General features: G+C 40.8%; 1 protein-coding gene across 1 annotated transcript in view; it reads left to right on the top strand.

Moving 5' to 3' along the window:
* PGBD5 (piggyBac transposable element derived 5) overlaps nt 1-22,529 on the top strand; it is a gene marked incomplete at its 5' end in the record, with an annotated part of 84,824 nt that overhangs the window by 53,505 nt on the left and 8,790 nt on the right. The window contains 4 exons of the mRNA XM_081333699.1: nt 4,049-4,183; nt 13,641-13,821; nt 17,249-17,446; nt 18,802-18,907. Coding sequence (XP_081189825.1) covers nt 4,049-4,183; nt 13,641-13,821; nt 17,249-17,446; nt 18,802-18,907 — 620 coding nt within the window. The remainder of the gene's footprint in view (nt 1-4,048; nt 4,184-13,640; nt 13,822-17,248; nt 17,447-18,801; nt 18,908-22,529) is intronic.

Below are 22,529 nucleotides of genomic sequence, written 5' to 3' on the forward strand. Positions count from 1 at the left end.
TAGGTGATAACCAGCACCTTGAATTTCACCCGGAGGGCAACCGGAAGCCAATGCAGCTCACGGAGTAGAGGTGTTACATGGGAGTATCGGGAAACCCCCATTACAACTCGCGCGGCCGCATTCTGCACCAGTTGAAGCCTCCGAGTGGTCTTCAAGGGCAGCCCCATGTAGAGAGCGTTACAGTAGTCCAAACGGGAGGTCACAAGCGCATGAGTAACTGTGCGTAGGGCGTCTCGGTCCAGATAGGGACGCAACTGGTGCACCAGGCGAACCTGGGCAAAAGCCCCCCTGGTCACGGCTCCTATATGGTCTTCGAAATTGAGCCGTGAATCCAGGAGGACGCCCAAGTTGCGAGCCCTATCGACGGGGGGTAACACCTCACCCCCCATCATTAAGGATGGAATAACTTGGTTAACCCGAGATGCCGATATGCACAGCCACTCAGTCTTGGCGGGATTGAGACGAAGCCTGTTTCTCCCCATCCAGACCTGAACCGCCTCCAGGCACCGGGACATCACGGAGAGGGCATCACTGGGTTGGTTCGGGGTGGAAAGAAAAAGTTGGGTATCATCAGCGTACTGATGATACCCCACCCCAAAACCACGAATGATCTCGCCCAGCGGCTTCATATAGATGTTGAACAGGAGAGGCGAGAGAACCGACCCCTGAGGGACTCCACAAATGAGAGACCTCGGGGCGGATCTCTGCCCTCCTGTCAACACCGACTGCGAGCGGCCCTGGAGGTAGGAGGAGAACCACCGTAAAACGGTGCCTCCCACTCCCAGCCCCCTGAGACGCCGCAGTAAGATACCATGGTCGATGGTATCGAACGCCGCTGAGAGATCTAATAGGACCAGGACAGAGGAGCAACCCCTGTCCCTAGCCCTCCAGAGATCATTCACCAGCGCGACCAATGCCGTCTCCGTGCTGTGCCCGGGCCTGAAACCCGATTGGTATGGGTCCAGATAATCAGTTTCCTCCAGGAACAGAGGGAGCTGATGCGCCACCACACTCTCAACAACCTTCGCCAGAAAGCGAAGGTTGGAGACTGGACGGTAGTTGTTTAAAACAGCCGGGTCCAAAGCAGGCTTCTTGAGAAGGGGTCTCACCACCGCCTCCTTCAAGGCGGCAGGAAACACACCCTCCTTCAAGGAAGCAGTTATTACTGCATGGAACCAGCCTCGTGTTCCTTCCCGAGCCGCATAAGCTAGCCAGGAGGGGCACGGATCCAACAAACAGGTGGTGGTGCTCAGTCTCCCCATGATCCTGTCCACATCATCACGGGAAACAGGGTCGAACTCATTCCAGATAACGTGCTCAAGACCGCCTGATTCCTCCACATTAGACTCTGCCCAGTCAGAGTCCAAGCCGGTCCGGATCCGAGCGATTTTGTCCGCCAGATGATGACTAAACTCCTCGGCTCGTCCCTGCAAGGGATCCTCTCTCACCTCCTGATTAAGGAGGGAGCGAGTCACCCTAAACAGGGCGGCCGGGCGATTATCTGCGGACGCGATAAGGGCGGCAAAGTAGTTAGACTTCGCCGTCCTTATCGCCGCAAGATAAGACCTTATAAAGGTTCTTAACTGCAATCGGTCGGATTCGGATCGGCTGGATCTCCAACCGCTCTCTAGACCTCGTCTCCGCCGCTTCATCTCCCGGAGCTCCACAGAGAACCATGGGGCCCAACGGGATCTGCGTCGGGTCAGAGGTCGCATGGGTACAACGCATTCGAGTGCCCTGGTGGCTGCCGTTTCCCAGGCCTCCACCAGGGCATCGACTGGGCTGTGGGTAAGGGTGATAGGTATAGGCCCAAGCGCCCTCTGGAACCGATCTGGGTCCATTAGGCGCCTGGGGCGGAACCACCTGGTCGGCTCCGCCGCCCAGCGGCGGGGGATGGCATGACGGAAAACTAGCCTCAGGAGGTAATGGTCTGACCATGACAGAGGGGTGATGGACGGATGTATTCTGAGCTGAGTCTGGGTGTGCCCTTTGGCATCTGTGCGTTAATCCTATTATGTCCTGTCTTAGACTTTGGTTGGGGTATGTAGATTTTAGGTGTCTTCGTCTTCTTAATCTTCTAGCTGGGGGCATCCTGGATGGTTTACATCTGCATTTCTATAGAGCTGGTTTCTGCTTGGCGGAGGGAGACTTGAGGCTATTAAGAAAACTGGGCATGCTTTTCTGCCTCTTTAAGATCCTTTGAGGAAATATATTTTTCTGCCCTTTTAATATTTCCTTCTTTGGGGGGCTGGCTTCCCACAGGAGCACATAGTCTGATAATGACTGGTGCCAAGTTGATGGGTTCAACATTATTGTCAATGTAAATTTTTGTTTGTTATTTCATTATCTTATTGATTTATGACTATTTTATTTATTGGTTTTATGGTTGCTTATGATGGGCAGCCATATAAATTTTTAAAATAAATACATAAATCTATCCTGACTAAAATAGCTGCCATGTTTTCTTTTAACTTACTTACTGGGATAACTGGGTTTTTGGTTAAAATATTCTTAAACAAATAAATGGTTTGATGATGATCTATATCTTTTTTTGGGGGGAATAAACAGGTAATCTACAGACTTAATCAAGTTTAATTTAAAACAAGGGCTATCATCACTTTTATGGTGTTCACATGACATACAGGTTGCTCCTTTTACCTATCTCTAGATCCTTCCACCCTAATATTTTCCCCCATCAGTCCTAACATAGAAACTCATCTGAAAAGAAAATTGCCTAGATACAACTTATTCCAAAACTTTATAGAAGTCAGCTATTGACAGTGGAAAAATTCAAAAACTCACTCTGCCCTTTGCCACTTAAAAATCAGATTGTAATTCATGGTGGCCACTCCCATGAGACCCTCTTGTCCTCATCTCAAAATACTCCTCAAAAATGAAATGCATTCCGAAAAAATCCCAGGACAAATGGGACTGTGGATTTGCATAACAGGATTAAAAGGATGTGCTAAAATACCAACATAGACTACATTATACCTAATTACATAATATAAATAGAAGCACAATAACATTACTTCAGAAAAGAACTCTCCTTAATTTATAGTACCTGCCTCCTCCATCCTCAAGTCTTTTTACCATTCCATATGCATAAAAAAGCTAAGAGGGTAAACAAAAAAGACCAATACCCAGATAAGCAACGATTAACCTCAGGCAAACAAGCAGAAAACAATACCATAATTGAGGAACTACCAAGGAAAAAAAACAACACATCCCCATCAACACTGGTGGGTCAAGTTATTGTAGATAAACCCCACACATCTCTTGCCCTGATAATGTTGCCTAGTTGGGTAATGAAATGTCTGCAAACAACCAAGACAGCCCCAAGGATTCCACAGTTCATCCTGAGCTACATGTATTCTCTTCTATTAAAACAGTCCTTTGTTTGACTAGATAACCTTTTGTTTCCTTTTTTTAAAATGCTCATTTGATAGTTTTGAGGCTGTTGGTATCTGCAGAAGTAGAACACAACTGGCAAAAACCAACATGCACTTGGGCAAAGTTTAACATTCTGATGGGAATTACAATTACCAAGATGAGTCTTCTGGAGGAATCAAGTTCATTATAAGCATTATAAAAATCTGTCAGTGCCAAAGAAAGCACAGCAATTTATGATGGTGAATTTTTTGTTGTTAAGGTGCCATGGACAGATACAAAAACTGAATGTTCTGATCTACATAATTAGAATATGTATTCAGCAATCAGAGATACACCTCAACAACAATTATGATTTGGATAATTTATAATGCCCGGTTCATGTTTTTTTTCCTAGATATTGTTCACAAGCTTCTTTGTTTCATGGAGTATTTGGTATGACAATTGAGACTGTGTTACAGTACATATTTGATGGGTGAAAAATAGGAAAGGATTTTTTTTAAAAAAAAATATTAATGTATCTGGGCTACTTTCTAACCCATTAAGTAGGGTAGACCACTTGTATAGGAGATTGATTCAATTTTGACATGCTTAAGAGGATTTCTAAAAATGGTTTCCAAGCCTAAGACCAAATAACATTAGCATATTATGACTTTAGGTACTCCATGAGCCTCTGATTGATGAAGATCCAGTTTTCATTGCCACCTGCACAGAGCGAGAATTACGTAAGAGGAAAAAACGGAAATTCAGTCTCTGGGTACGGCAGTGTTCATCAACTGGGTTTATATGCCAGGTAAGTGCCAGAAGAATGGATTGCTAAGTTCCAAGCTATCGTTTAAAGAAGCTGGGTGGCCTGCTGTCCTTTTCAGTAGACGTCTATCCTATACAGAAAAAAAAATATAGATCCAAGTTTATAGACGTGTGATTCATACCCACTTGAAGTTTCCCCAAGATATTGAGTAGGAAGTTTTTTAGTGAAACTTCCCTAGCAACAGATGACTGTATATAGCAAGTATTGCAGCAAGAAAGAGATTTCATTGTCATGGGCATGCATAAATTACCTACTTTCAAAATTTATGTTTAGGGGCTAATCTCTGAGTACAAAACGATGGATGCTATTAAATTCCATTCAGCAGTGTTAGTTCATGCTATGGCTACGTCAATTTGATGGAGGGTAGCAATTTACTTCCCCTGAGATCCTGACAATTTTCTTTCTATCCAATCCTTCTGCTAGCTTTCTCCCAAGTGAACATTATGTTATCCATGGGAAGTAATAACTTCCCATTCTTTCTGAATCAATTACCTGGGTCAGTAGACAGGGAAATATTTCTCTTAATCTCATTCAAAGGGCAGGATATCATTTTTTTAAAAATATAAATAAATATAAATACATTTTTCCTAGACTCAAGAAGTAGGCCAACAGGTACTATTATGTTTCCATTGCTACATATATTTGGACCAGTGATGATGAGTCATTGTTGGAAGACCTGAAAGAACAGTTTGAGATAGATTGTCATAGAGAATTTTTTTTTTTAATTCCATTTATATCCCGCCCTTCTCCGAAGACTCAGGGCAGCTTACAAGCTTAGCAGTAGCCTTCATTCTATGTATATGCCTGCTTATTAGGGCTTTCGCCCCCCACCCCCAAGCGGCATTATTACAAAGTCAGCTTAATTGCCCCCAACAATCTGGGTCCTCATTTTACCTACCTCGGAAGGATGGAAGGCTGAGTCAACCTTGAGCCTGGTGGGATGCGAACCTGCACTAATTGCAGGCAGCTGGTGTTACTTAAGGAGGCATTAGCCCACTGCTCCACCAAGGCTCTAAAATGTATCTATGTATGTATTTGGTTGCTAGAAACTGAAAAAAAGTTGATGGCATGTCTATCAATCGATCGATCGATCAATCTATATGTTTGTTTGGCATGGAGGGCTAGAAAGTAGTGAATCCATACTGTAGGAAACTTTGGACTCAACTTATAATGGACCGTAACTTTCTGAATTGAAATTTTGAAATTCCCCCTTTTCACCTTCTGAAATCTGTCATGATCACCAGTTTATTTATTTATTACATGTATATATTTCCTTCTTGCTAGGAGCTACAATAAACTGGTTTCCAAAGGTTATTCGTATCATTTTATTCTCAACGGAATTTGATTAGTCATAGAAGTCATAGAATCTTAGGGCAGGAAGGGAGCTTGGAGGTCTTCTAGACATACCCAATTCCAGCAACCGTTCCTTCTATGTTTTAGCCTCCAGTCTCCTGATCGTCTTTGTTGCTCTTCTCTGTACTCTTTCTAGAGTCTCAACATTATCCTTGTTTTCCTCTCTGCATTCTTTCTAAGGTCTCAGCATCTTTTTTTATATTGTGGTGTGCTATGGAAACCTTACAGTGTGGTGTCATGATGACAAAAACTGAAGAAATTGGACTGAGCCTTATCACTTCCTCTTAACCTAAGCTAATAAAGCTAACCTCGAGCTAGCTAGACTTGAACATTGGGTCCTATCCAATAAAATGCAGTTTTATGGTGAGAAAAGTAAGATCCAGAGGGATCTACAGCTCCCCCCCCACCCCCGCCTCACCTCATTGTGGCTGCAGCAGCACGATGTTGTGAGCGGCCACAGCAGAAGTGGGCCGGCAGCCATGTGGACTGCTGGACAGGGTTGTTGGTGCCACCACGGCGAGGCGAGGCAGGTGTCACAAAAAATATAAGACACCCCTAAAATTAAGACCTAATGCCTCTCTTGGAGGCAAAAATAATATAAGACAGGGTCTTACTTTCGAGGAAACACAGTAGATCCCTCTCACAGTTACTACTGTTGAATCAGGTGTTGCCTGTTCTATACCTGTGCATTTGGGTTTTCCTGCCTAATTACTGGATCTCACTTTTCTCACCATAAAACTGCATTTTATTGGATAGGACCCAATGTTCAAGTCTAGCTAGCTCAAGACTAGTTTAGGTAGCTTAGGTTAAGAGGAAGTGATGGTAAAGCTCAGTCCAATTTCCCCAGTTTTTGTCCAGGATTTTCATCATGACACCACACTGTAAGTTTGCCATACCGCAGCATTGATCCCAAATGTTTATAGAGTAGCTCCATACCCTTCACTGTAATATTGAGTAATATTAGGTTTCAGCCATGGGAAAAAGGCATAATGAAGCAGTTCCCATGCCTACGTGGGCAAAAGAGGCAAATGAAATTACACGCATCACAATGTTATGGAATACATTATTCAAATTGGTAATGTAATCTGTTATGTTGCTACTGGTGCAAATTCCATAAATTGTTTTATTTGCACGATGATATCTGAACGCATGTGACTTCATTGCGGCTTGTACCAGATGCTTATGTGAACTGAGTGTGCAGAGAGATGTGGAGCTGACTGGTGAGTAACAGAAAGCAAACTCTGGACTCTCCAATGATGCAGAAAATCTGAGGTTTATTTTTCCCAGTCCCTTGAGCATTCAGGGACAGGAGTCAACATCAAAAAACAGGCCCTTTGGATCTCAGCAATACAAATGAAGGAATCGAAGTAACTCTCAAAATAAAATATCTAACCAAGGAAGTAAATAGGTCCGGTTGCAGTAGTTTATTTATTTTATTTATTGAGAAAATTTATATGGCCGCCCAGGGCTTTTTTTCTCATAGAACGCTCAGAACGGAGTTCCGGCACCTTTTTGGGATGGAACCTTGTAGGGTAGGCAAGGCGGGTTGTATGACGTGTGAGTTCTGGCACCTTTTTCTTTTACAAAAAAAGCACTGTGGCCGCCCAACTCACTTATGATGACTCCAAGCAGCTTATAGAAATAAGAGCCCAATACAAAAATCCAATAAATCCCCACCCCACTGTCCACAACAATCAATCCAAGTACTTGATGGGCTACATGTCACTCTGGGGTTCTGTTAGCCTTGTTGTCCAGGCTTGAGGCTTGTTCTCCTATATTCACATAGTCTCAATAAGCCTTCTGGCCTCAGCATATCACCAGGGCCTTACATGAGTAGTCTTTGGTCTCCTCCTTTCCTCTAAGTAAGGCTTTGAACCATGAGGAACCACCTCTCTTTTCTGCCTGGGCAATGAGCTCAGTCCTGGCCAGGCAACAGGGAAGGGTGGGAAAATGTATTTATACAGGCCTGATGAAGCTTGTCCAGCAGAGCACTTTCTCTGTAGGCTTCTCTTTGTCCTCCTGTGGCATCTGCCGCCTCCCTCAAGCTTCTTCTCCAACCCTCACATCTGCCTTTTCTTTAGAGCAGCCTTTATGCTTAGAGAGTGCTGAGTTTGCAGACACCCATTGCCATACTTACAAGGAAGCTGGTGTTTTCCCTTCACCACACCGAGCTATTATGAAAACACATTTTTAATTAAGCAATGTGCTGTTTTGCTTGGCATGGTAACAGACACAGAACAAAGGCTATAGATTATAAAGCGTTATCGGGCACACACAAAAAATAGGCATTTCAAACAGGCTGTAACAGTAATTTATGTTCTGTCTATCTTCATTAAACTATATCATCCAACTGTTAGGTCAATGAATATGGATAGTATTCAGCACATCATGGCATCAACCTCAACAGCATGAACAGAGGAAGACAACTGACACTTGTGTTGGCTTCCAAATAACATTCACAATAATCTCAAGAGCTTTTGTTTATCAGCGTCTTGAGAGCACTTTCTTCACACTGCAAAAGAGTCACGTAGGAAAGGATTTTTATGAAGTACTGAAATGAACGCTTCAAAGCATGAATCCCTTAGGTCCATGGTTGCAATGACAGATATGGGATTTTTCCCCCCTGGTGACTATATACTTAAATGCATATTTGACTTTATGTTGACGACCTACTGGGTGCATTTATACAAAGGCCAAGTTGAAGTCAACTACTTATTTGGAGACTGCCTGCTGTTCTGTGCAGGAAGAAAACAATAATTTGCTCAGTATTGTAAAAGAAACTTCAGTTGTGGGAGGAATGATTAGTCTTAGCCAGATATATAATTGAATTAAATGAGAAGAAATTGTATTATCTCTGCTACTATCCTCATGTGTGCATATTCCCAGAAAGGAATTTGTACAAACCTAGTGTTAAAAAAATACTTGGGATGGATAACTTGTAGTTAAGTATATTGGGGCTATCAGGCCATTGCATTAAACCATAATATGATGTACTCTTCTGGACATGATATGTTACTTGAACATAACCATTGTGCCTTGGTGGAGCAGTGGGCTAATGCCTCCTTAAGTAACACCAGCTGCCTGCAATTGGTGCAGGTTCGCATCCCACCAGGCTCAAGGTTGACTCAGCCTTCCATCCTTCCGAGGTAGGTAAAATGAGGACCCAGATTGTTGGGGGCAATTAAGCTGACTTTGTAATAATGCCGCTTGGGGTGTGTGTGAAAGCCCTAATAAGCAGGCATATACATAGAATGAAGGCTACTGCTAAGCTTGTAAGCTGCCCTGAGTCTTCGGAGAAGGGCGGGATATAAATGGAATTAAAATAAAAAAATAAAAATAAATTAGGATTTTGTGTATTACATGAAGCTAGTTCCTCTGTGCCCTAGGCTATCATCATCCATAGAGGAAAACTTGCCTTATTTTTAATAGCAGCCCCATCCCCATTGATCAAAGGATAGAACCTTCAAGCTGATCTTCTGACATGAAACTGACATTTATTAGCCTCATGTTAGAGATTCACATTCCTGTGATCTAGTAGCTTTCAGTTGCCTATTTTGGATTTGAAGAGAATCTAATTATATGACTGTGTAATGACAAAGACTTAGCTTGTCTGCATAGGAAGAATAAAGTTCAGAATTTGGAATTTAGAACCCTCTTGTATATAAAACAGAACAGAACAGAACAGAACAGAACAGAACAGAATAACAGAGTTGGAAGGGACCTTGGAGGTCTTCTAGTGCAGGGCTTTTCAACCAGTGGTACAGGTACCACCTGTGGTACATTGGCATCTGGCAGGTGGTACGTGACCATCCTAGAAAAGTGGTAGCAGGGGAGGGGAATGAGCTGAACCGGTGGCAGCACTGCACAAGCTTGAGCGAGAGATGGCTGGAGCTGCAGGGCTGTCGGGGCTCAGTGGAAGTGCCAGGATCAGTGCTTCTTTGGGGCTGTCAGGGCTCAGTGGAAGCACCAGGATCAGCACCAGGCTCCAGCTGAAGCTCGGCGCTGATCCTGGTGCTTCTGCTGAGCCCAGAAGAAGCACTGATCAGCTGGAATGTTGCAGCATCTCCAGGGTCTTGTGATTTACATTCAGATGCTTGGCAACTGATTCATATTTATGACGGTCACAGTGTCCCAGGGTCATGTGAAGTAACCAAAACCTGCTGCAACCACCCAGAAGAGGGGGGGAATAAAAACCAAACACACCTCCACCCCACCCCCACTGCCAATCCTCAACAGAAATGCTTACAATGAAAACCTCGGACAGAAGGAAGAGTGCCACTGGGCAGGCAGGTGTCTTGCTCGGCTGTGGTTTGGGGGGTACTTTTTTCAGTGCCATTGTAACTTCGAACAATCACTAAGCGAATTGTTGTAAGTCGAGGACTACCTGTACTTCATCAATTTTTTCCTTTTTTTTTTTTGGTCATCAAGTTTTTGACACCTTGCTAGGCGACTGGTGGTACTCGAATGTTGCCATATCCTAAAAGTGGTACAGTGGGTGAAAAGGTTGAAAAGCCCTGTTCTAGTCCAACCCCCTGCTCAGGCAGGAAACCCTATATCATTCTGGACAAATGGCTGTCCAGTCTCTTCTTAAAAACTTCCAGTGTTGGAGCATTCACAGCTTCTGGAGGCAGGTTGTTCCACTGATTAATTGTTCTAACTGCCAGGAACATGTCCTTGAAGCTGCAAAAAAAAGGGGGGGCTGTTTGCGAATTTGGGATACAGCCCCAGACGTTCCCACTGAATTGTACATATTGAAGTTGCAATGGGTCAAATAATTAAATATAAGGGAATAATAAGCTTGCCTGTATTTAAGTTACAAGCTTAATAGATAGATAGATAGATAGATAGATAGATAGATAGATAGATAGATAGATAGATAGATAGATAGATAGATAGATAGATAGATAGATAGATAGATAGATAGATAGATAGGATAGATAGATAGGATAGATAGATAGGATAGATAGATAGATAGATAGATAGATAGATAGATAGATAGATAGATAAATGGCAAATGACAAATAAAATAAGATCTCATTTTGGTCCTGTTGTGCCCATCTTATCCTCCTTTTTGGCATGTTGCATTTCAGTGCATAAATCAAAGTCAAGGGCACTTTTCAAGCCATAAAACATTGCCCATCCCTGCTTTCAACATCAAATAAGAGTAGTAGTGCAAGATAACAGGCAAAAGTCATTTGATCTGCTTTTGAAAGTGAACTGGCCTAATTTTGATTGAATATATGAATTTAGTTAACTCTCTAAGAAAGAGGACAATTTTCTGGCAGACATCAAGCTTGGAATTCCCAAATGGACAGCTCCTAGTTGAATCCACTGTTTCTGTGGTCGTTAGCTGTAAATTAATGCTGGGTCAAATTCTGTTCTTTTCCATTCACGAAATCTTTCACTCCCTGCAAAAGAGCTCTTTTATTCCTGATTTTTTTTTCCCCACAAGGAGTGAAAGGAATGTTTAATTTTGGAAGAGATGACCAGGGGGGCTTCTGTTCGGTTTGCCTTTCTTCTCATTTGTTTCATGTTCTTGCTTCCTCTAGAAAGTTGCTCTTTGCCTTCCTATGGTTAAATTTGCTCTGCAGTAAGAAGAAGGAGAATATAGTGTTACCATGTATGCGCACAGGGGTCTTTTTAAAACGAACCAAAGAGTACAAAAGACTAAAAGAAGCCTTAGGGCTGTTTCCATCAGATGTAATAAAGTCACGCAACCTTTTATTTCTCCTGCCCTCTCCCTGTTGACCCTGTCTAAATAGGTGCTCAGTTCTTTGCATTTCTTGTGGTCTCCTGCTGATTTTGTCCCTTCTTTGTTTAAATTGGGAGGGGAATAAAGAAAAACAGTGGGCACGTTGGCTATTATAACCTGATGAAGGGAGTGGATTTTATAATTCGGTCCTCTACGGTTTTAAATGATTTCTTGCTATCCTATCTGCGCTGGGCAAGAATAAACAAGTTTTCTTGCTTGCGCTTGTTGTTTTGGTACCCTTGGGTCAACCTGAACTCCTGGCGATTGCCTGAACGAAACCCTGCAGTTTTCTTGGCAACGTTTTTTGGAAGTTATTTGCCCTTGTCTTCTTCCTAGGGTTGGCCTAAGGTCACCCAGCTGTCTTTGTGCCTCCTGTGGGTCTAGAATTCAGTCTTCCTGGTTTCTAATTTCATGCCTTCACCACTACACTGCTACCCTTTTTAGCCTGAGATGTGCTCTAATATTTGACAACAATCTAATATTTCATCTCTGAATCATTTTAGTTTCATGGTTCTTCTGCTACTCAAATGCATGGGAATGAGATCTATGAGCCAATTTAGACTTTGCTTTTAGCCTGTTGTTGATACTTGTACATGTTTCCTGTCTTGCATTTTTACATTTGCTCCTGTTGATATGTATGAGCAACACCTATTTTATGAATGTGGCTGGTCCTTCCTTCCTTCCTTCCTTCCTTCCTTCCTTCCTTCCTTCCTCCCTCCCTCCCTCCCTCCCTCCCTCCCTCCCTCCCTCCCTTATTTTCTTTCTTTCTTTCTTTCTTTCTTTCTTTCTTTCTTTCTTTCTTTCTTTCTTTCTTTCTTTCTTTCTTTCTTTCTTTCATCTTGTAAATTATTTGTAAACTTGTGAACATTTTAAATAGAAATCTACCAGTGCAGTTTACTGCATTAAAATTTGGATGATATTGCCTACCCTAATTTTGAATAGGGCTGTTTGGCTCTCAAGCCTTAATTGATTTACTAGCTCTGCAATGAGAGTGAAAAATGTAAGCCTGGGGTGAATTTCCTTTTAAAGGGCAGAACTGTAGGAGAATTAGCCATCTGTCTTTTTTTTTTAATCAAACAGCACTGAAGAACTAAACAATTCCTGTTATATAAGCCCAGATTCAACAGTTATATCTGTCTGAAGAAAAAAAACAACAATGAAAACACAACAAATAAAAGCTGAACATTTATATCATCCATGCTTCTTCACCTATTTCCACTGTGACATGTTTTTATATAACATTTGCAAATTTACTTTTTTATGTATTTTTAAAAACAAATGCAAACATAAAGGTCTTATGCACAATAAATAGCTGTTGTGGTGCAGTAGTTAGAGTGCAGTATTGCAAGTTAAATCTGCCCACAGCTAGGAGTTCGATCCTGGCAGGGCTCAAGGTTGACTCAGCCTTCCATCTTCCTGAGGTCAGTAAAATGAGGACCCAGATTGTTGGGGGCAATATGCTGACTTTGTAAACAACTTAGAGAGGGCTGTAAAATTGTATGAAGTGGTATATAAGTCTAAGTGTTATTGCTATTGCTACTTGGGCATAATGATAAACCATATTATGAGGGAAATAAGTATTAGATTCCTCTCTAATTCTCAGGTTTCCTTCTGCTTCAGAAAAAACTATCAGGATAGGTTGGATTTCATTTAATTAACCTCTACAGTCACCTGGACTGTGATTAATTTTAAATTTGTTTTGTTCAAAACAAGTCAGATTAATAAATCACAATTTAAACTGATGTAGCCACAGTGTGAAGTTGAGCTGGCTGTTTTTAGGCTAAACATCCTTAATTCAGCCAGCATGGCAACCTGCAGTTAGACTACATTACAAGTGACCCTTTCTGAATGATTATGTCTATATAGTTTGTTTCATTGCTTGAGTGTAATCTTTGATCATTTGTTGACAACTGCTCCAGGTTTGAGATGGTATCAGCTTTTGACTCTATAGGTGGATTCTAGAGTAAAGGCTGAGTCCAAGAGATAAGTTTAAAAACTTGCTCCTTGTCAAGGATCTCGAGGAGTGAAATTGTGACCTTTTCTCTAATGGAATCAGGAATATCATTTCTTTTGTAGTATTGAGAGAAGAAAACTGGCAAAATATTGGTAAAGGATTATGCAGTTAAAATCTCATTTTACCCCACTACCAGCAGGCATAGTCAACTGGGAAATAAACAAGATTGAAGACTGCAAAATTTCACGGTCCAATGTATCTGGAGGGTGCCAGGAGGGAAAGGGTTAGTTAATAGTATGTCATAAATCTCTTTGTACATTAACTCCCCCCCTTGCTGTTCTCTGCCATTCCACCCACCCTGTTTCTTGTTTGGTGATTAGATCTATGCCCATCTGAAGGAAAGCAGTGGGACTGAAGGTTTGGATGCTTTGAAGAACAAAGCTCAGCTTCACATCATAGTGGCCAAGAGTCTTTGTCAGAATGTCACAGGAAAAAACTGTATCATCTTCACTGGTCCCAGCATTACCAGCCTGAACCTCTTTGAAGAATTTGAAAAACAAGGTTAGTGCAAGGCAATGCATGGATCTTAAAACAGTCCTTTGTGGGGCCTTTATTCTATAAAACCTGAAACCATCATGAAGGATACTCTTATTATATTGCTAGATATAAATATGGCTCTCCCAATGCAACATTGGTTTTGGAAGGTTTCCTTTGTTATTATCAGAAATTAGAGATTACTCATATTGTTTGGAGATTATTCTCATTGTTGAGTTTTGGGGTTGGGAAGAATAGCAGAATCATGAATGATATAGCATTTCTGGACCAATGAAATCAGTGAAAGATGGTTTGTGCGTGGACCTTTGTTTGGCCTTCTGCTAGCCTTTACACTGTATAATCTCTAGGAATCCTTCCTTCAGTCTTTCAGTTTGTGTTGAAAGTTGATCTTTCAACTTTTTATGTTTAAATTTCATTTTAAAGCAAATGGTAGGCTTTTCTCTTTTGACTGGCTGCAAGAATGACATGGAAAATGAAGTCTCATTGGATATACAAAAAATTAGTTGAGGCTTTTAAAATAAAAAAAATTACAGATAGTAAACCAAAAGACTGATGTGGATGAATTTTCTGAGAAGCGAGGAAAAAAGAATCAATATCAGCTTTTATGATATTATTGGAATGGACTAATAATTAAAATTGTTAAACGTAAAAGAAATGAATATAAAGTTGGTTTATTTAATCAAAATTAAAGTAGATATGTTATTATTTCTGGCAAACCTTAATGGACTTTTGCTGACACCAAGACTGATGATGCTTTAGAAATTTATTGATAGATAAATCATTGGTTGTAAATTAAAAGGAAGCGATAGTTACTAAAATTGTAAATACATATTATGATAAAGGTTGGAGGTCTCTCTTGCACACACACAGAGACACAGACACACACATATTTCTCTTCCTTTACTATGTACTTAACTTTCTTTGCTCTACATCTTTTTCATTTCCTTTGCAATTTTTACTCTTTCTACTTTTCTTTTTCAGTTTGTATTAGTTTTGTTAGCACAATTATAATCTTTAATAAAATTATTTTTAAAAAAGCTTAAACATGGGGATTTGTATCTAACATTTGGATTATGAATCTCTCTCTCTCCCCCTCCCTCCCTCCCTCTCTCTTGCTGTCTCACATATAACACAGATAACAGACATCTACACCTGTTCAGACCAATTTTATGCTTCCCATTCAAAAGAAGTCAATTTCTACTGGCATCAACAGGGTTTTCCCCCCCCCCTCCCTCCCCCCCTAACTCTGGAGAGGATTGCAGCCTCATTTGTCTACTTCTGTCACCATTTTTTCCAAAACAACAACTCCCTTGGCTTCTCTGGGAAAGATCATTAGAAGTTTCCATTAATAAATCTTCACACACAATCACACACACACACACACACACAGAGAGAGAGAGAGAGAGAGAGAGAGACTCAATCTTTGTTTTTAGTCTGCTGTTCGCTTCAGAAGCAAAGTCACTCAAAGTGATAAGTAGCATGAAAATAGCTGCTAAAAAGCTAGCTGTTTCCCTGAAAATAAGATCGGGTTTTATGTTAATTTTTGCTCCAAAGGGCACATTGGGACTTATTTTCTGGTTAGGTCTTATTTTCAGGGAAATGCGGTGCTAAATGTGTCCATCTGGCTGATGATCTTAACTGGGCTTATTTTTGGGGGGTGGGGGAGGAACTTATATTATGAGCATCCTGAAAAATCATGCTAGGGCTTATCTTCCGGTTGGGTCTTATTTTCAGGAAAATGTGGTATTGAAGGAGGGGCCAATTATTGAGTAGAGGGTATCACAGTGGTGGCTACCTTAATTTTTTTCTTTCTTAGACTGAGTGGGAGATAAAGGGTTTGATTCTGTGCATGGGAGACATTCAGTGAACCACACTAGATGACAAACCAGCATAGGATCAAATGGTGATCATCTGAACTGCCTTCATACAGAGTTTCTGCACTGTTGTTTTGGGTGAAATATGTGATTCAGACTTAAAAACAAAGGACAAGACAATTGATTCAGACAGAGTTAAATTTCACTGCATGTTCTCGTAGTAACTGTGGTTTCCCTTTCAGTTTGTTCTGTTCCAGCCTACGACCGGCCCTGATTGAATGTCAGGGACAACCCCTTTTTATAGTTAACAGGCTGGAAAAACCCAACCAAATTTATTTACAAAGAAATCAAAAGTTCAAACAAGAGTTAAACAGGAATAACAGACCAGGACTCTAGCAGATGATCTTCAAATGGTTGCCTTCAGCAACCAGCACCTCCCACACCTTCCCTTTTTTTCAGCAGTTCCAAGGCGTGGCTTCTCATTGCCTTCTCCTCCTCTCACCGAGTTGCCTCATGGCCTTTCTCTGTTCTACTCTGCTGGATTGCCTCCTGCTCCTAGCATCCCTGAATAGATCCAGCTGTGAATCATCTACGTCCAATACCTCGTGCTCACACGGCTGAGTCTGATGAGAAACATGATGGGAGGGACCAGGCTGAGAGTCCTGAAGTCCATCAGAGCCTCCCTCTGACACCAAGGCTCTCCAAACCCCTCCTCCTCCTCCTCTTCAGAATTATCAGACTCAGCTGCTGGTATCACAGGCTGATGCTGAATCACAACATAGTTGTTTAAGTTTTGCACATCTCTTTTATTAATGTGGTCCACTGAAGAAGCTCTTCAGAAGATTTTAAGCTATAATCTCTTTTTTAATGTTAATAATCAGAGATTTGTAGCACAGATCAGGGTGGTTGGAAGCTATTGGCTTCAAAATGGCGGGTGTGATGGGCAATCAGAATCCCGCCCTTGACCCATGTTAAAAAGAGATGAGGTTCTGATTATCCAATTTTGCCCACCATTTTGGAACCATTGTCCATTGATGCAGTTGCTCCTTGGTAAGATTAGGGCCATAGGTTTCTCTTTCACACATGTGTGCACCTATAAACTGCTTGTAATCAAATCATATGTTTACCTACTGCTACCACTAGATTTTCTGCCCCTAACCCTTTAATGCCATTAGACTATTTCAAAACAGTTTCATGAGAGATGTGACTTCCTTACAGATGATACTCTTTTTGACAACTAGCCAGAACTAAAGGAAAGGTGTTGTTTTAATTACCTCTGGTTTTTATCATGATTGCACTTTTTAGTTTGAAGATTGGTAAGGTACCTATGGTTGTGTGTCATTCCTGGGGATAATTAAATGATGAAATTAGTTGTGTCACCTTATCCTGAGCATGTCATATTCTCTTTTGAAATGAATAAACTACATATCAAGGCTTTCAGATTTTAATGCTTGAAAGTCTGGAGGATAATATGACAACAAACTAATGTGTGACTGAGGTGCAGTATTTGTTTGGGGTCAATTCTGGTAAATAAAAATATGACTTGGTTCAGGCTTTTATGCTAGAACCACAAGTTGATAGCATTCTAATGCAAATGTTTTATCATCTTCCAACTATAGACATTTATTGCTGTGGATTGCTAAGTACAAGGAAAAGTGACTGCACAGGGCTGCCTTCCTCAATGCTAAACAACCCAGAGACCCCCCAGTCTCGAGGACATTACAGGATAAAAATGAAAAGAAACATGTCTTTGATCTGCTGGTACAATAAAGGCTACTTTAGATTTTTGACCAATGCTTATTCTCCAGTTCAACAAGGTGAGTGGTTTGTTCTAAAGATGACTTCTTTCTATGAGAAAGGGGATAGGTAAGGTCTGGACTGTAAGAAAATCGGACAGTCTAGATTAGAATCTAGAATAGAATAAAGTTAAATGCATCTTTCAATGCCATGCACATTTTTTATAAATTTAAACCATACCATCTTTGAGCAGTAGCTTGAGAGATGGAGGAAAAACCTTTCTGCTGTTGCTTAAGACACTAGTAGAGGAAGGCTTAATCATTCTCTCTTTCTGTCACTCATGTGGACTTACACAGTTGCTGTTGTTATTTCCATTTTAAAAAATATATATTAGAATTGGTTATGTTAAATGAGAAGCATTCAAAATGAAGCAAAATATGGTGCCATGTCCAGTTGATTTTAAAAGGGTCAGCAAGCAATTCAGTCGATATTCTTAGCTTTAAGGAAATCAGAGTCCTCCAGCCACATGATTATTTAAAAGTCAACAAGTTACTCAACAGCCAGTATTAAAAAGTAGCACCTCTTTAGAATCTGCCAATCTAATATGGCCCACTTTGTAAGGATTTAGCAACTTCCTTGAAGACCAAGAACCCTTAACAAACAGCTGTCCTCTTTGCAGACAACTGGTAAATATTCTGACAAGGGGTACAATATCCCATGGCTTACATCCAGGAAATAAAATTGTCTCTAGGTAACAAACTGAAGAATTAGATGGATGTGTGCATGTATTTTCCTCAATCACTTTCATAAACATCTCAATATAGGAGAGGAAGAAGGCTAGCTAAGGTAGCCTATTTACAGAACTCTTCAGCTCTGTCTCTTGTAATTATTGCGTCTTGACTCTACTTTCTAGAGATTTTCTAAATATTTGGAAACTTACGCTGTGCAGAGGAGTGTCCAACCTTGGCAACTTTAAGATGTTTTTTTCACAAGGAACTGGACTTTCTTGTTTTTCTTTGAAGAGGTTTTGCTTCTCATCCAAGAAGCTTCTTCAGTTCTGACTGGATGGTGGGGAGCTGAAGAAGCTTCTTGGATGAGAAGTGAAACGTCTTCCAAGAAAGAAAGTTGCCTTGTGAAAAAGCATATTTGGGACAACTATGACCTGGATGATTGAGAATCTCCATGGATGACTTGTGGACTTCATCTCCCAGAATTTAACTGCCCTCACTGTCTGGGGAATTCTGGGAGTTGAAGTGCACAGATCTTAAAGTTGCCCAGGTTGGACACCCCTCCCCCCACTGTATAGTATGCTACTTCCTGTGTGCTCTTGGAATACTGAGCCAAGTTGACCTGTGCCCATTGAGTCATCAAATCCAGTAGTATTTTCAATCAACAGTATAACCTGGTGGTATTTTATGTATTTTGGTTGCAACAGGAGTTATCATTAAGAGGAAGAGTGGAGAGATCCCATGCCCTCTTGCAGTGGAAGCCTTTGCTGCTCATCTTAGTTACATTTGCAAATATGATGACAAATATAGCAAGTAAGTAAACAACAACTTATGTGATTGGAAGTGTGAAACTTTTAAACAAAATTCAGGACCCAATATGACTCTCTGTACAGAATGATGCCAAAAAAGAAATGACCTACCAACTTTTTCTGAAAATGATTCTGACCATTTTTGGCAGAAGGTTTGTTTTTAAAGAAGGTAATTGTTTAAGGTACTTTAGCAATTTTCAAGTATTTGGGAATAATATGTGAACAGTTACTTGTTTCCAAGTCATGTGAAGAAAGCGTGCTTGTCAAATCTTCACTTCTGCAGTAGTTCAAAAAGATTCAAAAGAAATGCAGCCGTTGAGGACCATTACAGGAATGAAAACTTAAATTCAAAGAAAATATTGGGAAAACTGAATATTATTAGCCTTAAGGAGAGAGCCTAGAAGCATATGTGGAACTCTGAAATATTTGAAAGACTGTTACATAATAATAATAATAATAATAATAATAATAATAATAATAATAATAATAATAATAATAATAATAATAATAATAATAATATAAAAAGTTGGAAGGGACCTTGGAGATCATCTAGTCCAACCCCCTTCTCAGGCAGGAAACAAGGCCACAACCTGCTTCCTTTTATTTCAGAGGACAGATAATAGCACAGGAAAGGAGATTCCAACTCTTCCCAACAGTAAGAATAGTTTGATAGTGGAATCACTTACCAAATAAAGTGATAGCTACCTCTTTGGTCTGTGCATTCATAGACTTCTAGGTCCTTTATCATGGATGCTTTATTTTGGATTCCTGAACTGCATTTAGACTGCAGTGGAGGGTGGAACTCAGTAACCAAGCAGACATCTTCCAGTCATATGATCTGTGGATTTATGCTAGTTAGAGACTGATTTGATTCTGTAAACTGCTATAGGTCTGTGTCCAGCAGTTAAAATTATATTCTTACATATAGAAATATATTATAAGATTCTACATTTACGCAAGAAAAACCAAATGCACAGGTATCGTATAGGTGATACCTTGCTCAATAGTAATAAGTGTGAGAGGGATCTCAGGGTTCTAGTTGACTAAATATGAGCCAGCAGTGTGCGGTAGTTGCCAAAAAAGCCAACACAATGCTAGGCTGCATTAACAGAGGGACAGAATCAATATCACACGAAGTGTTAATACCACTTTACAATACCTTGGTAAGGCCACACTTGGAATACTGCATCCAGTTTTGGTCACCCAATGAAAAAAAAATGTTGAGACTCTAAAAAGAGTACAGAGAAGAGCAACAAAGATGATTGGGGGACTGGAGGCTAAAACATATAAGGAACCTTTGCTGGAACTGGGTATATCCAGTTTAATGAAGAGAAGGATGAGGGCTGACATGATAGCAGTGTTCCAATATCTCAGGGATCGCCACAAAGAAGAGGGAGCCAAGCTATTCTCCAAAGCACCTGAAGGCAAGACAAGAAACAACGGAAAGAAACTAACCAAAGAGAGAAGCAACCTAGAACTAAGGAGAAATTTCCTGACAGTTAGAACAATTAATCAGTGGAACAACCTGCCTCCAGAAGCTGTGAATGCTCCAACACTGGAAGTTTGAAGAAGAGCCTGGACAGCCCATTTGTCTGGAATGGTATAGGGTTTCCTGCCTGAGCAGGGGGTTGGACTAGATGACCTCCAAGGTCCCTTCCATCATCATCATCGTTGTCATCATCATCATCATCATCATCATCATCATCATCATCATCATCATTGAAAAGTGACTCTAGACAGTACTACTTCATACTGCAAGTAGGAAACTGCACATTTTAATGTTCTTCCACATGAAAAGAGAGCCACTTTGGTGTAGTGACAAAGGCATCTGGGTAGAAACTAGAAGACCGTAAGTTCTAGTGTCACCCTAGACACAAAGTCAGCTAGGTGACCTTGGGCCAGTCACTCTCTCACAGCCCTAGGAAGTAAATCTGAAATCTTGCCCAGAAAACTGCAGGGACTTGTTCAGGAAGTTGCTAGGGATCAATGCTGACTCAAAAGAACACATCACACAAACATGTACATACACAAATATGGATTGTGTTTGGAACATAACTGCTGTATACCAGTATGGTTTTTTTAAGCTTCCTTCCCCCCCCCCCTAAAAAACTGCTTTTACATCCCCAAGTACATTTTCACAGAGATTCAATATCCAGGGGTGATTATTTAATTATTATTATTTAATCTTTCTTTTCATTTGAAAACAAGAGTAGAGGACTAAGTTCTGATGAACTTGGGGGTTGTAGTGGCTTTGCAAGGACAGAGAGATTTCTAGTAAGACACTTGAGAAAAAATCTAGCTATCTTTCTACACCTTCAACAAGAGGAAACTTACATTTTGATATTTAGTATTAAATCTATTTGGGTTTAAAGACATACCAAGCAGCACTTTAGATGACATACCTTTTCCCAGAATTTGCCAATTATTAGACAAAAGGAGATGGCTGCTTTAAGCAGCAGATTTTGAGTGGGTACATGCTGGATTTGAGTTCATCGCAGCTTTGATCAGCTCTACAATTTCTAAAATGTCTTCCTTTCAGCCTATTCCAAAATTGTTTCAACCAGATGAAATAGCTTCAGCTCAGCTTTGTATCTAAAGATGGTATCCCAATGAAGGTATGGAAATCACAAGGGGAAAAATAGAGGATATCTATTTGGTATATCTTTGGCGGGGGGAGGGGAAATCTCTCGTGATCTCCCTGTTCCCCAAATCCAACGGTTTAAGCAAATTTTCCTTGGCAGGACCGCTTGTGATATGACCAGATCACTTTCCCTTTAAAAATAGACAGGGCCTGCAAAACACCAGTGACAGCCATTCAACACATGAATCATATAAAGCCTCAGAGTTGAGCAAACAAGAAATCTCTGCCTGACTAGAAACTTGGGACATTTCCCAAACATTTCAGGAAGGGAAAGGCAGAACCTGGCCATGGTTCTCAAGCTTGTTTCCTGGCAGGCATGAGAAATTAGTGGCATTGCCAGCTTTTCAAAGATCATTGACTCTCCAAATGGACTTTGGCACTGTAAAATGGTAGCAGGTAAGTCCAGAAAATTGAGGCTTGTCCCAGAGGAGTTTCATTTATTAACAGATTTTTCAGCTGCCCTACAACTTCTGTCTCAAGGACAGTTTTTAAACAGACATTAGTAGTCTCAATTCTTATGCAGTAAAATAAGTTGAGAGATTTGTGGCAAGCTACTGTAATAAGCTAACTTCTCATATATTTGACAATGTGGTGGGCTGGGGAACATGGAAAAAACTTCTTCCAAGGTAGATAGGCAATTCAGAAATTTGAAAAATAAATAAACATAAATAATTTCCCTCACACTTTAGATATAACACGGCAGTTTTGCCTAGTCTGGACTACCAAGAGTCCCAGTCAGTGTGACCCATAACTTACCAGCTAGATTCTGGAAGTTTGGGTTCCAATGTATCAGAAGGATATTTATTAGTGAAAGTTCAACAAATATGATAAACTGTATATGGTGCACACCATTTTTTTATTGAAAAGTTTTACAATACATTTTTAAATACAAAAAACTCCCTCCTCCCCCTCCCCTCTCCCCAACCCTCCCCTCCCCTCCCCTCCCCCCTCCCCGACTTCCCAGTGCTGAATACAGGGTATAGTG

Source organism: Vipera berus (genome assembly GCF_964194415.1).
Source record: "Vipera berus genome assembly, chromosome: 1".
Classification (NCBI taxonomy): domain Eukaryota; kingdom Metazoa; phylum Chordata; class Lepidosauria; order Squamata; family Viperidae; genus Vipera; species Vipera berus.